This window comes from Pogona vitticeps, chromosome 2, assembly GCF_051106095.1.
Source record: "Pogona vitticeps strain Pit_001003342236 chromosome 2, PviZW2.1, whole genome shotgun sequence".
In the NCBI taxonomy this organism is placed as follows: domain Eukaryota; kingdom Metazoa; phylum Chordata; class Lepidosauria; order Squamata; family Agamidae; genus Pogona; species Pogona vitticeps.
This window is the reverse complement of record NC_135784.1, coordinates 151,638,936-151,661,151: the sequence shown is the minus strand read 5'-3', so window position 1 is coordinate 151,661,151 and position 22,216 is coordinate 151,638,936. Positions and strand designations below refer to the sequence as shown.

At 43.7% G+C, this 22,216-nt stretch overlaps 1 protein-coding gene across 12 annotated transcripts in view; it reads left to right on the top strand.

The window, feature by feature from the left end:
- Positions 1-19,833, top strand: part of BAZ2A (bromodomain adjacent to zinc finger domain 2A) — a 70,769-nt gene extending 50,936 nt beyond the window's left edge. For 8 of the 12 annotated variants that reach the window (XM_078384389.1, XM_078384388.1, XM_078384387.1 and 5 more), the window contains exons 15-29: positions 154-368; positions 1,784-1,858; positions 2,563-2,728; positions 3,206-3,265; positions 3,726-3,870; positions 4,520-5,106; positions 5,716-5,941; positions 6,426-6,581; positions 6,689-6,852; positions 7,857-8,140; positions 11,990-12,122; positions 12,448-12,594; positions 12,944-13,182; positions 13,473-13,616; positions 15,431-19,833. In XM_078384389.1, the coding sequence (XP_078240515.1) occupies positions 154-368; positions 1,784-1,858; positions 2,563-2,728; positions 3,206-3,265; positions 3,726-3,870; positions 4,520-5,106; positions 5,716-5,941; positions 6,426-6,581; positions 6,689-6,852; positions 7,857-8,140; positions 11,990-12,122; positions 12,448-12,594; positions 12,944-13,182; positions 13,473-13,616; positions 15,431-15,599 (2,910 nt within the window). In that variant the 3' untranslated portion in view covers positions 15,600-19,833. The remainder of the gene's footprint in view (positions 1-153; positions 369-1,783; positions 1,859-2,562; positions 2,729-3,205; positions 3,266-3,725; positions 3,871-4,519; positions 5,107-5,715; positions 5,942-6,425; positions 6,582-6,688; positions 6,853-7,856; positions 8,141-11,989; positions 12,123-12,447; positions 12,595-12,943; positions 13,183-13,472; positions 13,617-15,430) is intronic. The other 4 variants (XM_078384391.1, XM_020784696.3, XM_078384390.1 and 1 more) reach the window with 2 other exon arrangements.
- Positions 19,834-22,216: the final 2,383 nt, after the last annotated feature.

Genomic DNA, 22,216 nt, shown 5'->3' with positions numbered 1-22,216 from the left:
CTAAGACTAGCCACATACTTTTATGCCTTTTTCATCAGTCCTTGCACCTAATTTCAATGTACTCATTGTTTTAAGTGAAAAGTACAGTTCTCAGCTGTTGTATGTGTGCACATTTCCTATATAATTTATTCTCTTCCTTTTTTTTTCTGTCAGTCATTGAAAATCCTTGGTGAAAAACTGTCTGAGATAAGCCTGAACCGCGATACTGTGTCTGAGATCCTTCGCTGCTTCCTCATAGCCTATGGAGCAGATGAGGACCTTTGTAACCAATTGCGCACTAAACCCTTCCAAGCACTGCCTCCAGACAAGAAAGCTGCTCTTCTGGCCTTCCTAGTCAATGAACTCAATAGCAGTGCCCTTATCATCAAGTAAGTGGTCACAAGTCAAGCAGTTTCTTGAAATGTATTACAGTGGTGCCCCGCATAACAGGTGCCCCATTTAATGAAGAATCCACATAGCGATGGCTTTTTTGTGATCACAAAAGCGATCGCATTGCAATGTTTCAAATGGTAAAACATCGCTTTGCAACGATCGGTAAGCTGTTTCGCTTACCGATTTTCGCATAGCAATGTTTTTTCTAACAGCTGATCGGCGGTTCCAAAATGGCCGCTGGGTAAAAAAATGGCCGCCTGCAGTGTTTTTGCGCCCTTTCCTCGCTTACTGGGCAGCAAAAATGGCAGCAGTATGGAGGATTTTCGCATAACGGTGAGTTATTTGCCCATAGGCATGTTTTAATGCATTCCTATGGGCTTTTTTGTTCCGCATAGCGACAAATCCGTATAGCGCCGATTTTTCCGGAACGGATTATCGTCGCTATGCGGGGCACCACTGTACTTGTGGTGGTATGTACGAGTAAAACATACATGTTGCCATTAAAGATTAGTATGGCTTATTTATGGTCAACTGTGGCCACTAAACAGCCTTATCTAGCGAAACGCCTCCTCCCACTTCGATCTACCCAAACCACTTGTTCTAGCCAGGAAGGGCAGCTGAGGGGCCCAATGCCGAGGGAGGCCTGGAGAGAAAGAACAAGAAACCAGGCTTTCTCAGCAGTAGCCCCTTGCTTTTGGAACAATCTGCCCTCAGAGATCTGTCTGGCTCCCTTGCTGGGTGTTTTTAAGAGTCAACTTAAGACCTGGCTCTTTAGGCAGGCTTTCCTTCCTGTCATCGCTTGATTATTTTTATTTTTCCCCATCTTGAATATATTACTACCTGTATTGTTTTAAATTTTATTATACTGTTTTTATTCCATGTTTATTGTTAGCCACCCAGAGTAGTCATGTGTCTAGATGGGCAGGGTATAAATTTAATAAAATAAATAAAATAAATAAAAATAGCTTCCGGTATACAGTATATAATGAGATGGCAGTAGTCTGGCTAGAGGATATAGGGGAATTGTGCTATGTCTTAGAGAACACATGCCCACCATAAAATTGTTCCTGTCTACAACTTAACAGAAGTAGTTTGTACCAACATTTTAACCTTAATAACTTTGTTGATATGTCTGCCCAAGCAGCATTTGGAATGTGTATAGAAAAGGTGCCAGATGGTAGGTGGATCATTTTGCTTAGGGAAGCCCCCTGGGAAGAAGAAATGGTCACATGACCTTTGTGACAGCCTGCACACTCAATGTGCTTCTTTACATATGGGTCTGTCAAAAAGATGGTGGCTAGCTTGCTGTGCTGCTTCCAGGTTCTATTGTAAGTTATCTGGGAGTCAGGGTGAAAGAGTACCTTTCAAATAAGCAAAACAGTTTTTTAACTCCCCTTATTTATTTCTGCAGTGAAATTGACAAGACTCTAGAAAATATGTCCAACCACAGGAGAAATAAATGGATAATAGAAGGAAAGTTGCGCAGGTATGTAGCAGTAAAATTAATGTTGGCTCAGTTCAGCTTGAAGATACAGAGGTTTGCTGTCAGTGGATGTTGGGTAACTCTTAGTTGAAAAAGACTTGGAACATCCAGCTCATGCATTTATTTAAGTGATGTGTCTCACACAGTGGTATGAAATATTATTATAACTACAGCACCATAACTGTTGATCAATTGATTTATTGATTGATTTATGATTTAGGGGGAAATAATATATTTTCACCTAAGAAAATTATTTGGGAACAGTGATGGCTGTATTACCAAGTTGTGCAGGTTCATCCTGATAAGAATTCCTTTCTCTAACTAATGGTTCTAGAATCCATTGCTGTAAGACAGAGATGGGTGACTTAAGTGGCCTTGGGGTCTAAAACACTATCCCACATGCCTGATGGGCATGCACAAATCCTGGAGAAAGCAGGAAATGAATAAAAGTAGACAAAACAAAACTAGAAGTACCCTGATTACAACTTCTGGTTTTGAATTTGGGGAGTTGAGATGTTAGGCTGGCTTAGGGGGACCCCCCACCCAATACCTGCTAAAAGCAAAAACTGCCACTCCTAGAAAAGGGAAAAGCCATATTGTCACACACCTGTTTTGTTTTGTTTTTTGGTCACAAGCCACACTTTGCCTGTTCTATGGATGTAGTTCTTTCTTATCTCACTAGCCTGTGTCTTGTTTTTGCACGGCAGGTTAAAGATTGCCATAGCCAAGAAGACTGGCCGTCCTGAATCAGAAATTACTGGCTTGGAGGAAGGGCGGTGGCGGCGGAGCTCACGTAACACTGATGAGCGTGAGGACATAGATGTGGAGGAGGAAGAGAGAAGCAGAGCATGCAAGGCCCAGAAAGACTATGAAGTAGGTGGAGGTGTGATTGCGTTAACTGAGGAAGGCATATGCAGTGACTCTTAATCTCTGTTCTAGTAATCAATGGCAAGCTTGAGGGAAGTCGTGTTGGGCCTAGAAGACAAAAAAGACAGAATAATTGGAACAGTAAATTCTGTTAGACCAGCTGGTGCATACCTTTGAAGTAATACAAGCCTTCCTAAAAAATTATTATAATTTCATCAGCATATAGTGTTCCTTTTAAAATGTTTTAGACCTTCAGAAATGATGCTTAGTTCTTCATCTCATGCAGCAAGAGTGAGGCCTCTTGTTTCTTTGTTTGCAACATCCACACACCTATCTGCAAACATAAGTCTCTTCTCTTAATCTGCTTCATTTTCAGATCATTCCTATTTGAACACTTTAGTGTTTCCCAAGCCAATTAATATACTGTAGATCTGAAGGTGTAGATTTAGGATTTGGTTATAACATATTTCTCTCCTTCAACAGAATGACATCCCTGTTTCTAGTGTGCCTGTACTCGAGAGGCAGATTGAAAAGCTTTCCAAGGTAAATACTTTATGTTGAAAAGTTGAGTAAATTACAAATAGAAGTTGTAGTTTTTCTTAGCCTTACCAGGAGATGTTAGTTTTTTTTAAATAGGATATATCATGTTTTATGTATTCTCGAAGGCTTTCATGGCTGGGATCCGATGGTTGTTGTAGGTTTTTCGGGCTGTTTGGCCATATTTTGGAGGTTTTTCTTCCCAATGTTTCGCCAGTCTCTGTGACTGGCATCTTCAGAGAACAGGAGTTAGAACTCTGTCTGTGTTCTAACTCCTGTCCTTTGAACATGCTGGCCGCAGAGACTGGTGAAACATTAGGAAGAAAAACCTCCAGAACACGGCCAAACAGTTCAAAAAAACTACAACAACCATATCATGTTTTGCTTTGACCATTTGAATATTAACTTCTTGGAACTCCTTTTCTGAGATTTCAGCACTTTTTAACCATTCTCATTCTTCTTGCAGCGCCAGATGTTTTTTCGCAAGAAGCTGCTCCATGCCTCACAATTGTTACGTGCTTCTTCACTGGGGCAGGATCGATATCGGCGAAGGTATTGGGTTCTGCCCCATCTTGGTGGGATCTTTGTAGAAGGCTGTGAGGCCTCAACAGGTATGCAGATCCCAGAACAAAGGAACCTGGGTGGTTTTTACAATGATTATTATAAAAGATTGCAGAGACCTGTAGAAGTTTAGGTGACAAAGAGCAGGATAGCTGCACCAACAGTACATATCGAGGGCAAGGACTAATGAGAAGTTTAACCCAGTGTAGTTTTGGAAACAGAAGGATAAAGTCAAACAGGGGGAATGGCCTTTTGACTTGAGGAGCCCATTGTGGCTTCTAAATGGATATGTTGTTTTGGTTGGTGTGATAGGATAGGGCAAGTAAGAACAGAAATAGCATGGCTGTATTTGAGAGAATTGAGAGAACAAATTATGCTTTATATTTGACCTGCATGTAATGTTAGATCAGTGGATTCCTTTTCTGCAGCAAAATATCTTCAGGGTGGTTTGTCATTGGGCAAGGTAGCAGCCTTTCTTTTCTTCACAGAAGCTGTCAAAATCAGTTTTTATCTTGTAAACGTGGATATATTGTGTGGAGTGGAATTCTTTTCCAGTCTAGAAGTTAGCGTAGGGCTGTGTAATATGTAAGCCAACTCCAGGTCCAATGGAATCTGCACTTGCGGATCATATCTCAAATTGCATTTCAGCACCATCTGCTGGTAAAATTTACATAGCTCTCATTTTTGTTGCACTCCAAGCAGCTCCCTCTGAGGTGTCCAAGAATGAATTGGAAAAGGAAGAGGCCCGCAAGGAGGAAAAGCATGAAGTGTCACCAGTCAAAAAGGAGACCACGGACACACCTTCAGTTGTTGATTATATGAACTGCACACCAGTGCGATCATGGGGCCAGCCATGGCAGGACAGTGCAGGCCTGTTGCCCTCAGAGTCATTTGATTCCAAATCACCAGAGCCCATGTCCATGTCTGCCAATGGGTTTTTAGAGGATTCGGTATCCTTGGGCCAGTCCCAGCATGACCTCACCCAATCAGCGTTCTTGTCCTGGCTTAGCCAGACACAGCAGGCATCCTCACTGCTTAACAGCTCTGTACTCACTCCAGATAGCAGCCCTGGCAAAGACGACTCAGTACCGCCAGATGAGTTGCCAGACTCTGGTGCAGAGGATGAAAGTGTCACAGAAACCCAGGTGGCCTGGTTCAACCTGATGCCCAGGGCACCTTATAATGATTCTTTATTTGCTACCTCCACTGAACAGCCCTCTGTAAAACCTGCTTCCCAACACTGCAGGAGACCTACTAAGGACCAGTCAAAGGTTTCTTCTCAGCAGGTAAGTACCATGCAGAGGTTTAGTAAATGCAAGCTCAAGTTTTCACTTCTGTTGGATCAGTGGGGAAGCAGGGGCAAAGAAACAGGATATAGGGCTCTACTCTGTTCAAAGGAGTGTGCTGTCTGGGTTTGGAGACTGGTTTCTTTGGCCATTTGCCCCAAGGACCCTATTGCCCAGGGCTCTGGAGGAACCACCCACCTCTCAATTCGCAAATTGTGGCAATGGAATTCCTTTCCTTCCTTGTGCAAGTCAGTGGAACACTCACTATGTTCACTTCTGTGAGTCTGCATGGAGTTCCCAGATGTGTAACATCTGTTTTAGATTTAAGTTTTCTCTGTCATGTTCACCTTTTGTTACCTGACAAATATGCATTCCTCCTTAACACTCTTCTTCAAGATCAGTCTCAAGCAATATGGCAAGTAATTAAGACTTCAGTTGTGATATCACCTAAGCTGCTTTCAGGCCTTGTAGCACACTATAAGCATGGGTATTGTGAAAGGTGGGGATGAGCCACTCCTTCAACAGGTGACAAGTCTAGGAGATGTGTTAGCAAGAGCTTTGTGACAACTCCTGCCTGGTCTGACGCGTTCTGATTTTCCCTTCCCACAGCTGAATGGTCTCTCCACCCCCAGCCCAGCTTTGCCACCATTGGCCTCCACTCCTCTCCATTTCAGCTCCAGGATCCACAATACTTGCTCCCGAATGAAAGACATCCCCAGCAAATCTCAGGAACCTCCTGGGCTGCCAAGACGACGTGGGCGTCCCCCCACAAAACTTTTCAAGCAGATTGAGCAGAAATATTTGACACAGCAGACAGCACAACCTATCCCTCCAGGTAGTGGGAAGCTGGATTTTCATTTTCTGTTGCACAATATGGCTGTGGAGAAACTGGCAGATAGTTTGAAGAATGTTGGGAGGAACAAAATGGTTGCCAGTTGTAGGAGTACAGGCTCTGAGATCTGTCTTCCATAGTAATTCCATCTCTTAGTCCCTGGAAGTTTCACCTCACAGGTGAACAGTTTCTTCAGTTTGTAAGGCTTTGTGGAAACTGCTATATAATGTTCATATTTTTCTCTGCCAACATAAAAATAAGAAACCTGATGTTCTTAAATGAGTTACATAGAATTCCACACTACATATCATATTTTGCGTGACTTCTCCTCTCTTGTTTATGACAACCTGTTACAAACTCCATGTGTGACTGACTCGTGTGGTAGAATATACCAGATGGGTGGGATATAAATTGAACAAACAAAATAAATAAATAAATTATTAGCACCAGCCTCTGAGCTAGCTCCCCCCCCCCAATTCTCTTACAGAGATGCAGAGTGGCTGGTGGTGGTTACAGGATCCAGAAGAGCTGGAAACTGTGGTGCAGGTACTGCACCCACGAGGAATCCGTGAAAAAGCCCTCCATAAGCACCTTACCAAGCACAAGGATTATCTACGGGAGATGTGTGCACGAGCTGCCAATGGTAAGAGCTTCTCATTTTGTGGTCCAAGAAGGTTGTGGTAAGTCTTGCGGCCTTTGTTTCCAGATGCCTAGTCTTTCTAATGGATTCTTTTTTGCCTTTTGTTTTAGACCCCATTTTCCAGACTCATCCTGAAAGTGCCAGCCACCCTGTCTCTGAGGAAGCCTTGGCCCAATGGTCGATGGCTGAACGGGCTTTTGAGACAGATTTGTCTGTGCTTCAGTGGGTGGAAGAGCTAGAGCAGCGGGTGCTCATGGCTGACTTACAGATCCGTGTAGGTACCAAGACTAAGTGGAGATTTATTTTCCCTACTCCTTGCAACTGTATAGCATGCTTGAAGTGTGTGGAATTCACGTATGATAAGGTGAATAGACCAGCCCTGTGGCCTCCATCATTGCTTTAATCTTAGAAATGCAACACTTTGAAAGGGGCAGGTTACTGTATGCAAGCAGCTTCTTCATGTGATCGCAGACGTGAAAAAAATAAGGTTCTCTCATATAGGGACACTGGCCCAATAGAGCATCCTTCCTTTCTTCGAGCTATTGTATGTCTAGGATTAAAGTAATGACAAAAGATGGGCAGGGTTCATGTCTGGGCTCCACATGCTTTAAGGATGCCTGAATGGGGCTTGTCCTTTATTGATGGGTTGAGGTCATCCTTAAAGTTTCAGACAATCTGTATATTTGCTGAAAAACTAAATGAGAGTCTTAGCTTGCTTCTGTGATTAGGAAATTGAGGATTATTGTGCCAAAAGAAATATCTCAGGCCATCCAGCAAGAACTGGACAGCACCGAGAGAAAACCTAAGTGATCTCATTTTTTATTTAAGCCCATTGCATCTGTCTAGCACCCTTACCACTACTCTGCCCTGCAGCAGGTTAGTTGGTTTTATAGTATAAGAATCTTGGAAGTTGGAACCTTTCCATGAAATTTTAGAATTTTTGTGCATGAATGTCAGTGTAGTTAACAGGTCAGGCTTCTTCATACTGGCAGACTTGCTGCGGTCTGGGACTGTTCTTTATTCTGGCATGTATGATTCCTTCTGGATCCTGCTCTTGGTATCCATCTCACAGAGGTCTTAAAATTGTTTGTTGTAAATTGTTTGTCAGAGGCAGTAGCAAAGGCTTCAAAACGTTGTGCACAAAAGCTGGTTTTGGTTGGCTTCTGGAGAGAATAATTGCAGGTGCTCCTGGGTTTTCCCAAAAGGGTGTTGTAATTCTTTTTTCTTATTCCTTCTTCTCTCAACTCTGTTTATTACTATTTTTTCCTTCCTCTTCAGGGCTGGACAAGTCCAGATCCTGATTCTGTTCGAAATGACTTGCAGTATTGTGAGCGTGACCTGGAACTTTTGGAAGATATTACCATAAAAAACCGACGGGAAGGCTCAGCACTGCACCGTGAGACGACTAACCCTTTGGACCTAGCAGTCCTCCGCCTGGCAGACTTGGAGCAGAACCTGGAGCGAAGATACCTAAGAGAGCCCCTCTGGCCCCCCCATGAGGTGGTGGTAGAAAAAGCTTTGCTGAGTAATCCCAGTACCCTAGAGCTGGGCACCACAGAAATGTGAGTGTGTTCTTTCATGGTTGACTAAACTGGCTGGGCTTGGCTGCTGACTTCGAAATCAGAGTAGCATCTGCATTTATTAAAAGCAGTTTGACCTTGCCTTTTATTATTCTATAGTGGGAGATCTAATTAACTTCCGGCCTCATAGCCAGCTTGAGAAGATAAGAAGAGGTGATAAGGCAAACTGCTGTGGTCGTCAGAAGTGACTGTAAAAGACTCAGCAAGAAATGTCAGGAATCTTGTGGCGAGAATCTGCTTTTTCATACTTAGATCTTAAACATGGGAAATGTCAATTCACTGTATATGACATGCATCAGAGTAACTGTTGGACGTTAAAGCACTCAGTTCATTTGGGGCCATTTCCTCTGGACTTGTTTAAATATTAAGTAATATGTAAACACCCATTAAATGTCTTAATGTTTGCCAAACAACATATGAGTGCAATGGAGAACAAATCATGTTAATGAGCTGCATGTCAAAGGTCACAAGGATATGGATGGTTTCAGACAACTAAGATCTGAGCCAAATGTAGTTCTTCATGGTCTCTGTGCATCATGCATACAGGCTGTGTACTCAGAACCTTCTTCAGCTGACCAGTTTTGACAGAACATCCACCCACACATCCACATAGCACACACAGAGAAGAGGCACAACTGTTCCTGCTTAGTTCCATTTTGACCATTCCAGCAGCATTTGGGAGTGTTCGCCTTTGCTACTATTCTAATAGTTAGAAACAGGGCTGGAGTTTTCCGTGCCTTCTATGGTTTCTTGGCCATTTTTTTCTTTTTTTCTCTTTCATTTGGTGTTTTATTTTTTCCCATGCACAGAGTACTTCCACACTTCCCCTCAGCATCCTGGGGCTTATATTCACAAAGACATCTTGTAAATACAGTTGCCAGGAAGTAAATTCCCCTCTCACCAATGAACATTCACAGTGCCTTCTGTGCATAATAGAAGAAGGAAAAAATATTGAGTTGCTTTTAATTGGCTTGTTTTTTTCTGTAGAACCACCCCAGTCATTGCCAAACTTTTAATTTTGTCTGTCTCAGTAGGGTTGTACTGTATCCCTTCTCCCCAGATCAATTAATGCCAGACCTGGTGGCTCTGAGAACTACTAGGGATACTGGCCCTGCATTGCCTAACATGTTTGCTCTAGCGGTGTTACTGATCATGGTTTCCCAAGTGCTATTGTCAACACTGATGGCATTGTCCGAGAGAGTGTACTTTTTAGAAATGGGAGCTTCATATTCGTCTCCTGGGAGAGACGAATATGAAGTTCACCACCATAGGTGGCCAGTCTGATTGAACACTTCCCCCCCCCCCGAACAAGAGAGGAGAAGTCACGCACAGAGCCATCATACTTTGTGCAGTGCCAATCATGGAAGAAGCTTGGCTGGGGCTTTCCTGTGTCCCTATACTGCTGACAATTCATGGTGTCTGCTTTTTTTCAAATTGGGAGGAAAAAATGTGCCAGAGGCCGTATAGGAAAACATGTGATTTCTTCTTCACATACCCAGTGCCTGATTTCACAATTATTACAGACATATAAGAATATGTCATGCAAAGCAGCTGCAGATAATGGTTAAAATCATATTGCTTAATATGACAAGTTGCAACTAGACAAGGCTGATTGAATCAGTAGAGGTTGGGTGAGTCAACTCATCCATAAGCACCAGTGATTCAGTGGGCTTATTCTGGTTGTGACTTACTGCATGGAGCAACAGAATTTCAGACAGTGTTTCTCAAGCTTGCATTGTCAGAGCCAATCAGATTCAGAGGCTTTTAGTGTTAGTGACATCCATTGCATTGGTGATAACATTGGCCTATATGTGGTTCATCAGTGCTTGCCCTCAAAGAGTAGTTCCAGGCACATCCATTTTAAATTATTAGAACAAATTCATTTCTTCCTATAGTGCAGCAGTCCCCAAGCTTTTTGGGGCCACGGACCGGTGGGGGACTGGGTTTCATGTGTGTGGGGCGTGCTCATGCTCGCGTGGTGGTTGTGTTGCACCTGGGGGGGGGTGTTGCGCTCACTTACATGTGTGGAAGTGGAACACGCCTCCTGCAGGCGTGACATGCTCCCTGCACGAGCATGACACACCCACCGCATGTGCGTGGGTGTGTGTGGAGATTCGTATCCGCAGGCCAGTTCCGGCAAGCCCATGGACCAGCACCAGGCCGGGGACTGGGGGTTGATGACCCCTGCTATAATGGACTGGACCAATAGGTGCAGTCTTCTAACTGGAGGTATTTCTTCCCTATGCAACTGCCCTATAGTGTTACCTTGAGGGCAGTTTCATGTGTCTGCAAGTTGACAGTGATGCACTCATGTTCCTAAGAGCTAGAAAAAAGCTCTTTGTGTCTTTGGGTCATGATGGTTATTGTGAGGGGGGGGCAACACATGATGTTGCCTATTTTCTGTACGAAAAGCAAGGGGACACCTTTTCTCAGATTTTGTTGGGTTTTATGATACATGTGCGGAACTGAGATGTAAATATGTTTTACTGGTGACAGTTCAGCTTGTGGGAAAGTACAATGACATGACAGGTTGTTGTCATCTGTAGCAAGCACACTTTTAGGAAGGGATGCTTGGACCCAAAGTGGTTTGTTGCCTCTTTGCTCAGTGAAGGGATCCCTTAATCTCTTCTCACACCGGTACCTTTGTGAAGTGGGTCTGTGGTTCAAGCTACCTGAATCATGGATAACCTCCCAGATTTGCTGGCCACAGTTACACCTGCCTGCTGTGTGGGCAAATGGTGTCCTTTATCTGTTGTTCTCCTGCACTTGACAACATACGCTTGCGGCTAGACATCGCTTTCTTCTGAGAAGCCAGGTTGCCCTTCTATCTTGTTCAAGATATTTTCTTGCCAGTCTTTTTGCTGAATTGATTGAAACTGTTCACTAGAGGGTTCTCTCTGTTGCTGGCTGAGCACCATGAGGTTGTATTTCACATGATCCAGACAGCATCTTTTTATAAGACTCTCAGGCTCCTTATTATCTGTGGCAAATTATTATCTGTGGCTTTGCTAAGTGAAAAACTTCACAAGTCAAACTGAGCTCCAAGATGACTGCTTTGTTTCTCTCACATTTTGTGCAGGGCCACTCCAGAAAGGCACTTGTAATCTTCCTTTCCTTTTTTTTGGGGGGGGGGTCTCCTTTCCAGAGTTATTTCAGGTGTGCATATGATCTTGCCCTTCTTCTTTTGATGACCACTGTAGACCAAATGTATGGATGAGATGGGATGCCTTATTTATGTACTAGAGCATTATGCTGTTGTTGATTGTGTGCCTGTCCTGTCTCCAGTTAATTCAGCTTGTTATTTACCCAGAAGTGTGATGCACAGAGACCTGAAAGTAGAACAGATTGGTTGCCTGTACCTGTGGCTCTGTAAATGATCATTTGTGTCGTCATCATCATCATCACCTTTATTGGCATAAAAGGTCATTTGTGTCGTCACACAGCCCCCCCTCCTTCCCTGCTTCAGCTGCTATGATATTTTCTTTGCACACTTTCTGCTGACAGTCTGTGGAAGCAGAGTAGGAGAAGTGGGATCCATGTCCATTGAGCCTAGAGATTGAGAGTTGGGGCAAGTGCACTACCAAAACTTTATTCCATGGTCCACCTGATCACATGGAAGCACTAGAGTAGTAGGTATGCAAGTAATCCCTCTGGGTTCTCCTCACAACATATGCTATTGAAACTCACAACATACACTATGAACGTTGACACCTGTTCATTTCTCAGCATGTTCCCATCTGCAACAGCCACTGAGAGAGTCCAATCTTAATAATTTATTTTGCTAGGTCAGACTGTCTGTTCCATTCAACACCTTTTTTTTTCCCTCTGCAGTTCATATGAAATCACACCTCGGATGCGGCTGTGGCGTCAGACGTTGGAGAAATGCCACAGCGCAGCCCAAGTTTCTCTGTGCATCTATCAGCTGGAGCACTCTATTGCCTGGGAGAAGTCAGTTGTCAGAGCGGTGAGGAAGGGACACTGTGGTGGGGGGAGAAGTCTCTTCAGAGTAGGAGGTGTAAGCAACTGTGTAAATGAGAAAATGCATGTAAGTAGCTGGTGCAGGTTAATCCTGGTTTAGAGGCATAGATATAGCTAAGCCTGTGCTGGAGGAAACAAAGCAGACCTGAGCAGAGGTCTGACCTGGATGAGGCTAGTTGTGAAGAAGTTGAACTTGAGGTCAAAGGAGAATGGAGCCCACTTAGGGGTCAGCTTTGCCTTTGTCCTTCTGAATGGGGTTTTGGCTGGCTTGGGGCTCGTCCTCACCCCTCCTTGTTCTCCCTGCCCTTCAGACTTGCCTAGTGTGCCGAAAAGGGGACGATGATGAGAACCTGCTGCTATGTGATAGCTGCGATCGTGGCTGCCACCTCTACTGCCACCGGCCCAAGATGACCGAGGTGCCAGCTGGCGACTGGTTCTGCTCCCTCTGCATCGCTCAGGTGCTGGCTCCATATGGGCTAGAATCTGTCTCATTCCAAACTCCCTGAGCTTTCCTTCTTGACCAGCAGGGCTTCCTTTGCCTCTGTGATTTGGACTGAAATGGAACAGGCTGTGTGTTCCAGGGGAGGGAGTGTCACTATTGTGCTGTGTGTGTGCGTGCGTGCATGCGTGTGCCCGCCTGCCTGCCTGGGAACCTGCAGTATCCCTAGCAGATGGCACTGAACTTCTTTTACTTTGCCTCTGGGAGAATCCCTGGCTGACATGGATACCTGAGCTCAGGAAATGATAGTGGTTTCTTTTCTTTTTCTCTCTGCCCCATTCCCCTCATTCCCCCCCCCTGTCATATAGATGCAAGGAGAATATCAGGATGGCTATAGCTCCCCACGGCGTAGCAAGAAGCGGAAAGGTGGTAGTACTGCAGCTCTGTGTGGACAGGAAGAGCTCAGCCCTCGGTCCCGAGCAGCCACATCCCAACAGCACAGTAGCCTGGCAAGCGTGCCATCCCGATACTCTGGCGAAGGCCTTTCGCCCTCCAAGCGAAGAAGAGTGTCGACACGAGGCCAGAGCGCTGACCTCACCTTCTGCGAGTAAGTTTTTCCACAAAGTCGGCAGGGCTTGTGGGCGGAGTCAGATGGAGCATTTGGGGGGCGGCAGAAAACATGGGAGAAGGGAGGAAGCCACATGGAAATGTGAACTGATAATTGAAAGTGAGTAGCTTCCAGTGCTGGAATGAGCTCTGTGCTTGGCTTTGTATTGTCCTGGAAAGAGACTGTGTATACAGCCCCCTGAACCTTATTTCTTGAGAGAGCCTCTCACCTTACCCCTGAGTTATTCTGTTACACTAGCCTTTGACTCAGTCTTGGTTCCATTCTGTCAGGATCATTTTGATGGACATGGAATCGCATGAAGCTGCGTGGCCTTTCTTGGAGCCAGTTAACCCTCGGCTAGTGCCTGGCTACCGGAAAATCATCAAAAATCCCATGGACTTTGCCACAATGAGGGCACGGCTGCTTCGTGGTGGGTAAGTACTGAGGGGCAAGATTGATAATACCCATGGTAGCTCAAGACATTTCGAAAGTGTGCCCTACCTATAATAAATCAGTATGTAACTATTTATGTAATTGACTGTATATAAAGTCTGCGCTGTGAAGCCACTACCCTGCTGTATTTAATGGTGGGGATTTACCTCCACCTGGAGGTTATATATGTTCTCAATGTAATTAATTTTGTACAGTTGGAAGGGAGCACATGCCATGTTGTGTGGTCTCATGCAGCATCCCATCCTATGGCCAGCTCTTGCTTAGTTAAAGAGCACAAGTTCTACACAGGGCTTATTGGGAAAAGATGACACTGTAAAGAGGCTAAATCCATGGCAGGGGATACCTTCAAATGACTGAGGTCTATGAGGTGGTGAAACCTTTGAAAAAGTGCTAGGGTGAGATGGGCATGGTTACCCTATGCAGTGATGTGCAATTTGTGATCAAATTTGACAAGGAAAAAAGAAGACACCAAAATCTATTCACCTGGGCATGCTTCTAGAAAAAAGGGGGTTTGTTTCTTAAAGGGTAGTCCTTATCTCTCTGTCCTTCTGTCTGCGACAAAATAACAGGAGTCTGAAGGCAGCTTAAAGACTAAAAGAGATTGATTATGGCATATGGCTTTGTGAGCTCGGGTCCATGTTATCAGATGGGTGAAGTATTATCCTTTGTTGGCATGAGGTTGGAAAGAGGAAGCCTACAGATGTGAGGTCATGCTGTAAGCCTGAACATATCTGTCACTGTCCATACAGTTACATTTCATTTTTTCTCTTTATTGTTTCCAACCCCCATTCTCCCCCTGTTGTCATATGTATACCATAGATTTAAGATAGTTCACCCTTCAGATGAAATGAATCTGTGCTGTATAAAATCTTATATCATAATCAGTGTGATCATTTCAGGGTCCTGAGACACTCTTGTTCTTGCTGTTTTTGTTTTCTGTATTCCTGATTAGTGATTTAGTGAACCCTCCATAGTTGTACTGACAATTAAGATACTTCTTCTTGGAGGAGGCCCAGGGTAGGAAGGCCCAATCCAGTCATGTGGGTAGGCAGTGCTCATTTGCTTAAGAGAGTTTACAACTCAATGTGCTTCCTGATTGGTGGAGGTGAGCAACAACAAATCTTTCCTTCTGTCACTCACTTCCTTTTGGTGATCATGCTGTGCCTGTTACAAGCACTGCCTCTTTTTTCTAATTACACCTGCAGATAGTGGTGCTTTAAGCTAAATATGTTGGGTAGGTGGGTGAAGCGAATGCCTTTGGCAATGCTACTGTGTCCATACCTTAATCTGACCCAGTGTGTTGCAGTCCTGTAGGAAATAGTAGCTGCAGTTGCATTCCCAAACCTGCCAGGCTGTACCATGGCCTCTTACTGTTTACAAATATCTTATACCTTACCTGATCACTCAGGGCAGGGGACTGAAAAGCAGAATGTTGCAACTGAGTGACAGGAGAGCCATAGCCAAATATTCTCTCGAATTCACTGCATGTGGAACAGCAGTTAGACAAGTGGTATCTTCCATTTTTGCCTCTGGCCATTATGTAGTGGGTTGCATGACCAACTGCACAAGCAAGTGGTATATAGTTGATATGCCTTGGTCAGTGACTGTGCTTCTATGATTATCCTTACTCAGTCATGTAAACTAACAGGATTTTAGCCATAGAGATTAGAAATGGATAAAGCCTCATGAATTTAGGCTACTGACCAGTGCTTTGTCTATGTTTTTATGTGATTTTCCACTTGAATGGTGAAGCTTCTTAGCCTAAAAGATCATTCCTGCTCTTTCTTTTCCATAGGTACACAAGTTGTGAGGAATTTGCTGCTGATGCTGCCCTGGTATTTGACAACTGTCGGGCCTTTAATGAGGATGAGTCGGAGGTGGGAAAGGCAGGGCTGATCATGCGCCAGTTCTTCGAGAGCCGGTGGGAGGAATTTTATCAGGGAAAACAGGAGACGACCCCATGAAGCTGGCAGAATGGGTTGAAATGAGAGGACCTAAAGGGGAAGCTCCTCCCCTTTCCTCTGTGCTGCACACTGTCTCTTCTGGAGCTCATCTTGCTACCTGCTGATTTAATTTCCCCCCTCATGATGACTGGACTTGGACTGACATTTAGCAATGGGGCGGCCTTACTCACCGCCTGAATCCTCAGAAGCCCTCTCCCCACCTACTCGTTCAAAAGTAACAAAAGCTATCTGACTGTGTAAGCCAAATAATAATTTAAAACGTTTCCTATTTACAGATGGAAAAGCAACCACCCACAACCCCACTGGGGATATTTAATAATAGCAATAGTTCTTAGTGAATGTGTAAGAACACTTTTTTCTGTGCAGTGTCAGTACCATGCATTAATGGCCAGTAATGTGGACGTTAAGTTTTCCTTCTTTTTAGAGTTGCGTGGAAACGTATAAAAGCAGATAACTCCTGCCTCTGGAAATGACAACCTTGATGACACTGAAACTTGCTGCTTCTGTTCTCATGCCCCTTGACCTTCACAACTGTCTCAGCTCTTCTTTCTACCTGTCCTTCTGAACAGCCCAGCCTTAGCTGTGCCCATTTCCTTCCCTCGTGTTCTGATCTCCTGTTGGGAACCAAGAAGAGTCTTGCTTAAAGTTGGTGTGCATTTGGGGATGGAGTGGGGTTTTGAGGGATCATATCCATGCAAATGCAAGCTATGTTCCCTTTGCCAAAGGTGTTGTCCTTTGCTTAACAAAGAGGTCACCCTTCCTTTGACAGATGGCCATTACTGAAGCCCTTTGAATAAGGGGGCCAGGGAGTTTTAAAATCCCAGATGTGGTTAAACTAGGTAAATATCCCCATCTGTACACATGTGCTCAGAGTTGGTTTATTCTAAGTTTTGTTTGTAAGGGAGTTAAACAAAACAGGAATAATTCCAAGTGTCCACAAAGAAATAGTATCAAGCAAATCATCTGTTTCCTATAGGCAAGCAAACCACAGAAGCGTCTCACTATCCCTACCCACCCACCACCTTCACAGGGAACAACACTTCACCAGGGTAACTCAAATCTATTCTGGTAATCTAGAACAAACTCCTTTCTGCTCTGAAAATTTCTCATTTTCCTTCTGATTATGGGTAACATGCTGGAATGTATCAGTTAGCGACAAGGGACCAAAGTACAGGAACTTGCAGGAGCGGAGATGAGGGGAAGCTATATCTGATGAGGAAGTGGATGGGTTTTTGGATAGCCTGTTCCAGCTTTTTTGGAGACCATGGTTTTATTTGTGTCCTCCCCTCCTCCCACCAGACTCTGCCCTAGCATTATTCCTCAGGGATGGCTACTGTCTACAAAGCTTGATCTAAAGTCTTATGTATATATCTGGCAGAATGGTTTCTTTCCTGCCTTGAAATGTGACTTTCAGTCTATCATAGATATTTCCTCCCTGAGAATGAGGTGAGACAAAAGAAGAAGTTCTTCCATCATTGTCCTTCACAAAATCTGAGATTTGGATAAATATTAAGATTTGGTGAAAGACAGTGATGGAGAATTGTCATGGTTTTCCATGAAAGTTCCGGTTTTCTGACCACATTTTAAATTCAGTGGGTTTTCTTGACTGGGATTCAGTCAAAGTGCACCTTTGGACCATGTATGCAAATTGCAAGCAAAAGAGTAATCTGTATACCGCCCTCAGGATGTGTGTCACTGTAGAGGAGGCGTGCAAGTTCCTCTTTATGTGGTTGTACAGGAAGTATGAAAAGAGGAAGCCAGAGTAGCTTAATTGTTGTGTAATGTCCACAGCTGTCCTCAGTCTGAAGTTCTAGAGCTGCTCATTAGGCATTTCCTTTAGTTTCTGTCCCCAGCTTGCACACCCAAACATACCCTGTGTGAATGCTGTTAATGTTTTAGCCTATTTTTTCAACTCTCTCAACTCATGATCTCAGAGGGGGAAGCACAATCTTGATTTGTACTGACCATGTTGATTTCCCTTGTAGGCCAGGGCACTTGTTGCACTGATTTGTAATTTGCTTTAGTATGTATAGCAGGTCTTACCCCAGCCACTGCTGAGGTAAGATGTACATTTGCCTAGCTTTGGGGAGTGATAGATCTGCAAGCACAATCCACTGGGAGTGGATTCCCTGCATGCTCGTTTGAGATTACTAAAATACATAGGAGTGGGGGGAGGATTTCTATAACATTTCACATTTTCTCTGCAACCTACATTTGAACAAGTTAAAATCCATCCTTTCTCACCAGATTAGTCATAAACATGTTCAAACCCACTAGTAAGCTCAAACATAGGTTGCAGAAAATAAATGGTATGTCATAGAAATCCATGAGTATTTCATATTGTGCAAGAGCCGTTCTTGTGGTAGATTATGGCCAAGTGAAACAAGAGATGTCTGATGCAAAAGGGAGCTTTGGACAGTTTTCCTCTCATCTTACCTTCAAGTGTTTGCACTCAGATTTCTGGTGCTAGAAATTTGCAAGCTTCAGACAGTTGTGCTGAAGCCAGACCAGTCTCCCAAACAATCCTCCATCCCTCATGTACAGTATCTCTTATAAAAGCAGAATGATGGCTAGAGATCACAGCAAAAGCATGCTGTAAAAGATGGTAGATGGCCTTTAAAAATGTAGTTCCTATAACAGTTGTCAATTGGCAGAAGAATAGGCCATCATACAGTCTCTCTCTGTCAGCCATCCCCTCATGGTATGTAGATTGCTACTTGCAGTCTGTATACCAAATACTTCCTTGATTTTGGAGAGCCCACCTCACCTTGCTGCAGAGTGATGGTTGGTTTCTAGCAAGATTGATTGCCAGGGAAACAAAGTCTCTTGACCTGTACCATGTTCAGGAGTCATGGACTTTGAGACCCCGGACATCTGCTAGAACAGAGGCAGTGCTCTTGTTGGTTTAGCTCCAGTCTCTCGTCCAGTGTTCCTGTATCTGAGGCAGAGACAGGGCCATCTGGGATTAATCTGAGGAAACAGTTAGGTTCTTTTGCTTTTGTTTCACTACTTTAGATGGACCATAAAAGTTGAAAGCCGCTCTCTGGAACCTTAACTCCCTTGCTGCTTTTCATACCCAGTCTTGCTCCTCAAAACCATTGTTAATTACGGGTATCACTTAGGGGCAGATAAATGGCTGGCAGGGTCCACCAGGAGATGGCTTTCCTCCTTTATGTCCACTTGTGCTACATCTGAGTGAGGTGCATGCGTGCATATGTGTGTGTGTCTTTTCCCCCAACCCGCGTCAACCAATCCAATTGCAAGAGCACTGATGTAAGTAAAATGTAACCACAGGTGATGTAGCCTGAAGACCGAAACCTCCCTTACTGTGCTTCTTCCACCCCTGCCTCACTCCCCCATCCCATTGTTTTCAACAAACGTAGCCTTTTTCTATCAAATAACCTCAAAACATTATTTTATTTTAAATTTTGGGATTTTTTTGTTTTGCTTTTAAATAAAGAGGTAGATTTGAAGTCTATTTGAAACTGACTTTATATTATGCATAAATATTTATATTTTATCTAAACTTGTGCTGTAACAAAACTTCATTTTGGTGTTGTTGTTTTTTTAAGTAATTTTTCCTGATCTGTTGGGTTTTTGTTTTTTCCCTCAGTTATGAGAAAGTTCCAGAGTTTAGAAAGAGTAAATTGTTGGGGTTTTGTTTTGGTTTTTTGCTATAGAAATTTTGAATTTTTAGATTCAGACCCTCACACCTTAAGAGAATGAATCCAGGTTTGTCCTAATCTTAATCTTCATTAGGGGTACGGTCTTTTCAGTCAGTTTATAAATACCTTGTTGTTTTTGAAAGTTACTTGGATTTTAAAAACTAAAATTGCAAATTACAAGTAGAATTGGCCTTATCATTCAGCTACTGGCTTTTCTTCCCCTTTCATATTGATTTGAAATAAATAAATAAAAAGAACCAACTAACCCATCATCCTGTGAGATGCTCTGAACAGCAGGAGGGCGGGGGGAGGGGAATCAGACTTTTTATATGAATAACCAAATGTGTTTGTTTTAGTGAATTTTTGATAATGTACAGTTTTTGTGAATTTAAATTGATTTCTTTCTATATTTTTAGGACCAACCTCATTTTTAATAAGGTTTAAAAGGAAGAAAAAAAGTATAGAATTCCTGTTTGTTTCCTTGTGATGTTTCCACAAGTACAGATGTTAGTGTGCTTGTCAAGTTTCAAAGAATAAACAAAAAACAACCCATGTTTGATAGAGAAGAATGTGTTTGGGAATGTTGTCTTTTCTCATGGGAGTTTGAAGCAATCCAAACATGACTAGCTGTTGGATATACTCATAATCCATCTTCTCCCCTAAAAATATTGACCAGGTGGGGTTTATTTTCCAAATGCTGGATCTGGAGAATATTCATGCCTTTTCATTCTAAGGGAACATGTTTTTAGCTGCTGATGCAGAAGCTTGACAAGTGTGTTCACAGCCAATAGATGGTGAAATCTCAGTAGCCAGTTGAGGAGGGTAGGGATTTCAGTTGTTCTAATACCCTTCCTCCCATGGCTGGTAGAAGTGAAACAGTCACACTTCACGGTTCATATGGATCAGGTTATTGAATTTGTCATGCATTGGAAGTTTTGCTGTAGAATGTGCATAGCAGACAGACACCTCTGGTATGATTATGCTGGCATAATGCAATAGTGCAGCTTTTGGAGGAAACCTACATGGACACCAGTGTAAACATCATCCATTGTTTGCTGAGTGATGCAACTCTGTACACAGTCGGTACTGTCTGTAGTGATTTCTTAACTTGAGGCATTTGGGCTCCAGAGTTAGCTGTTTGTATTCCACTGGCAAACTTAGCAAAAACTATTTGAGCCATTGTTTCTGGAGATAACATTGCCATCATCGTGGCATATTTTCTTTTGTGCTGTTTGCATAAAAGTACCCAATATCTTCAGCTACAATCCAGGAGAGCTTTGTGTGCTTTATAAAATTTCTCCTTTGGCATCTGAGGTAGAAAGGCTAGATCAGAATGACCATTTAACCTGCTGTTGTATCTTCAAGCAGCGATAGAAATATTGGTGTGGAAGTAGCAGGTATGCAATTTGTGTGTGAGTCTCCAAGGGCTTGAGCTTCTGGGCACTGCCATTTTGTACACGTATACTGTATATTTATTAGGGTCAGTCCCATCACTACCCACGAAAGGTGGAAAACTGAACCCTGAAGAGCTTTATAATGACTTCCATCACTGGCTTCTCCCAGTTTTTCCCCTGCCTTGCTCTGGACAGACTCTTTTGGCTTTCCAGTACTTTTTGCTCTATTTCTCTACCTACCATTGCACTCCCCTCCCCACCTCCTAAACTGACTTTACCGTTCCTTTCCCTCATTTCTTTCTGATTTCTTGCTACCAGGCATGGCTCCTGTGGGGAGATCTTCCAGCAAGGCTGCCAAAGCAACCAAGAGCTAGAAAAACTTGCAAAGTCTCTAGCTCCCAAGCATATCAGGATGATTCGGCCCTCCTTGCATTCCTCCCTGGGAGCTGTTTGGGAACAAAGATTTCTTCATTGCCTGATGCCACTGCAGCCTCCTCTTCACAGTGGACATCTGCCTCCATAGCTGATCCTGTAGCTCTCAGGCTGAAGCACAGCCAACACTTAGCTGAGATAGTTAAATCTGAGGAAAGTGGAGTGGCTTTCTGAGGGTTATCTCCTCAGACTGCTGTGAAAATAGTGGCCACAAGATTCTGGCAGCACCAGGCTGCCTCTGATACTTCTGAGGAAGTGGAGCAGGTTGACAAAACTATTGAAACTTCTCTTCTTGCATTACAGTACAATTTGACTGAAAGGGGTCTGTGTAGCTGGCATAGGGAACCCTCCCCATTTTCAGGCTACAGCCATGGCAACATATCACAGTCTGCCAAAATAATATGGTACTTCACGCTGTACCCCCCCCCCCAACTCTGCTTCTAAGGCCACCCAGAGTGCACTCTGGCAATCCCCTCACAACAGTCAGCCATTTTATCGCTCCATACCATATCAGCCATTAGTGTGGCTGTACGTATATACAGTATTTATTTGCCTCCCACATTTTCCTCCATTCACCCGTTCCCTCCACTTCTCTGTTCTCATTGCCTATGCTTCTGTATTTCAGTAACAACGTTGAGGTAGCCATGAGGGGGAAGACCTTCTTGGTAAACAGGATTCCTTCCCTTCTTACTTCAGGATGATTTAACGGGCTGTGTCCATCACTCAGAAGGTCTGCATTTTGAAACTTGGCAAAACACAAGCCTGGACATACTGTCCAGTCCACGTCTCAGCTGCTTTCTACTCTTTCTACAGGCTAAGGTCGACTGCCAGTCTAGAGCTACAGCAAAGCAACCAGCACAGGCCTCTTCACAGACTGTATATAAAGGCTTCAGTTCACGGGGCTAGTTGGGAACCAAATCCTTCATCTACATAGCAGATACTACATATGACTCATCTTCCTAGCCAGAGTGAACTCAGCAGCTACAGTAGCAAGAAGATCTGTGTGGTCCAGAAAAAGAGCAAATTTTGTCACTCATACCTGGATCTCAAGTACTGTATATCAACAGGAGGTTCAGAAGGGAAATTCTGGGGATCCTCTTGCAGGTTCTTCTGGAGATTTTCTTTC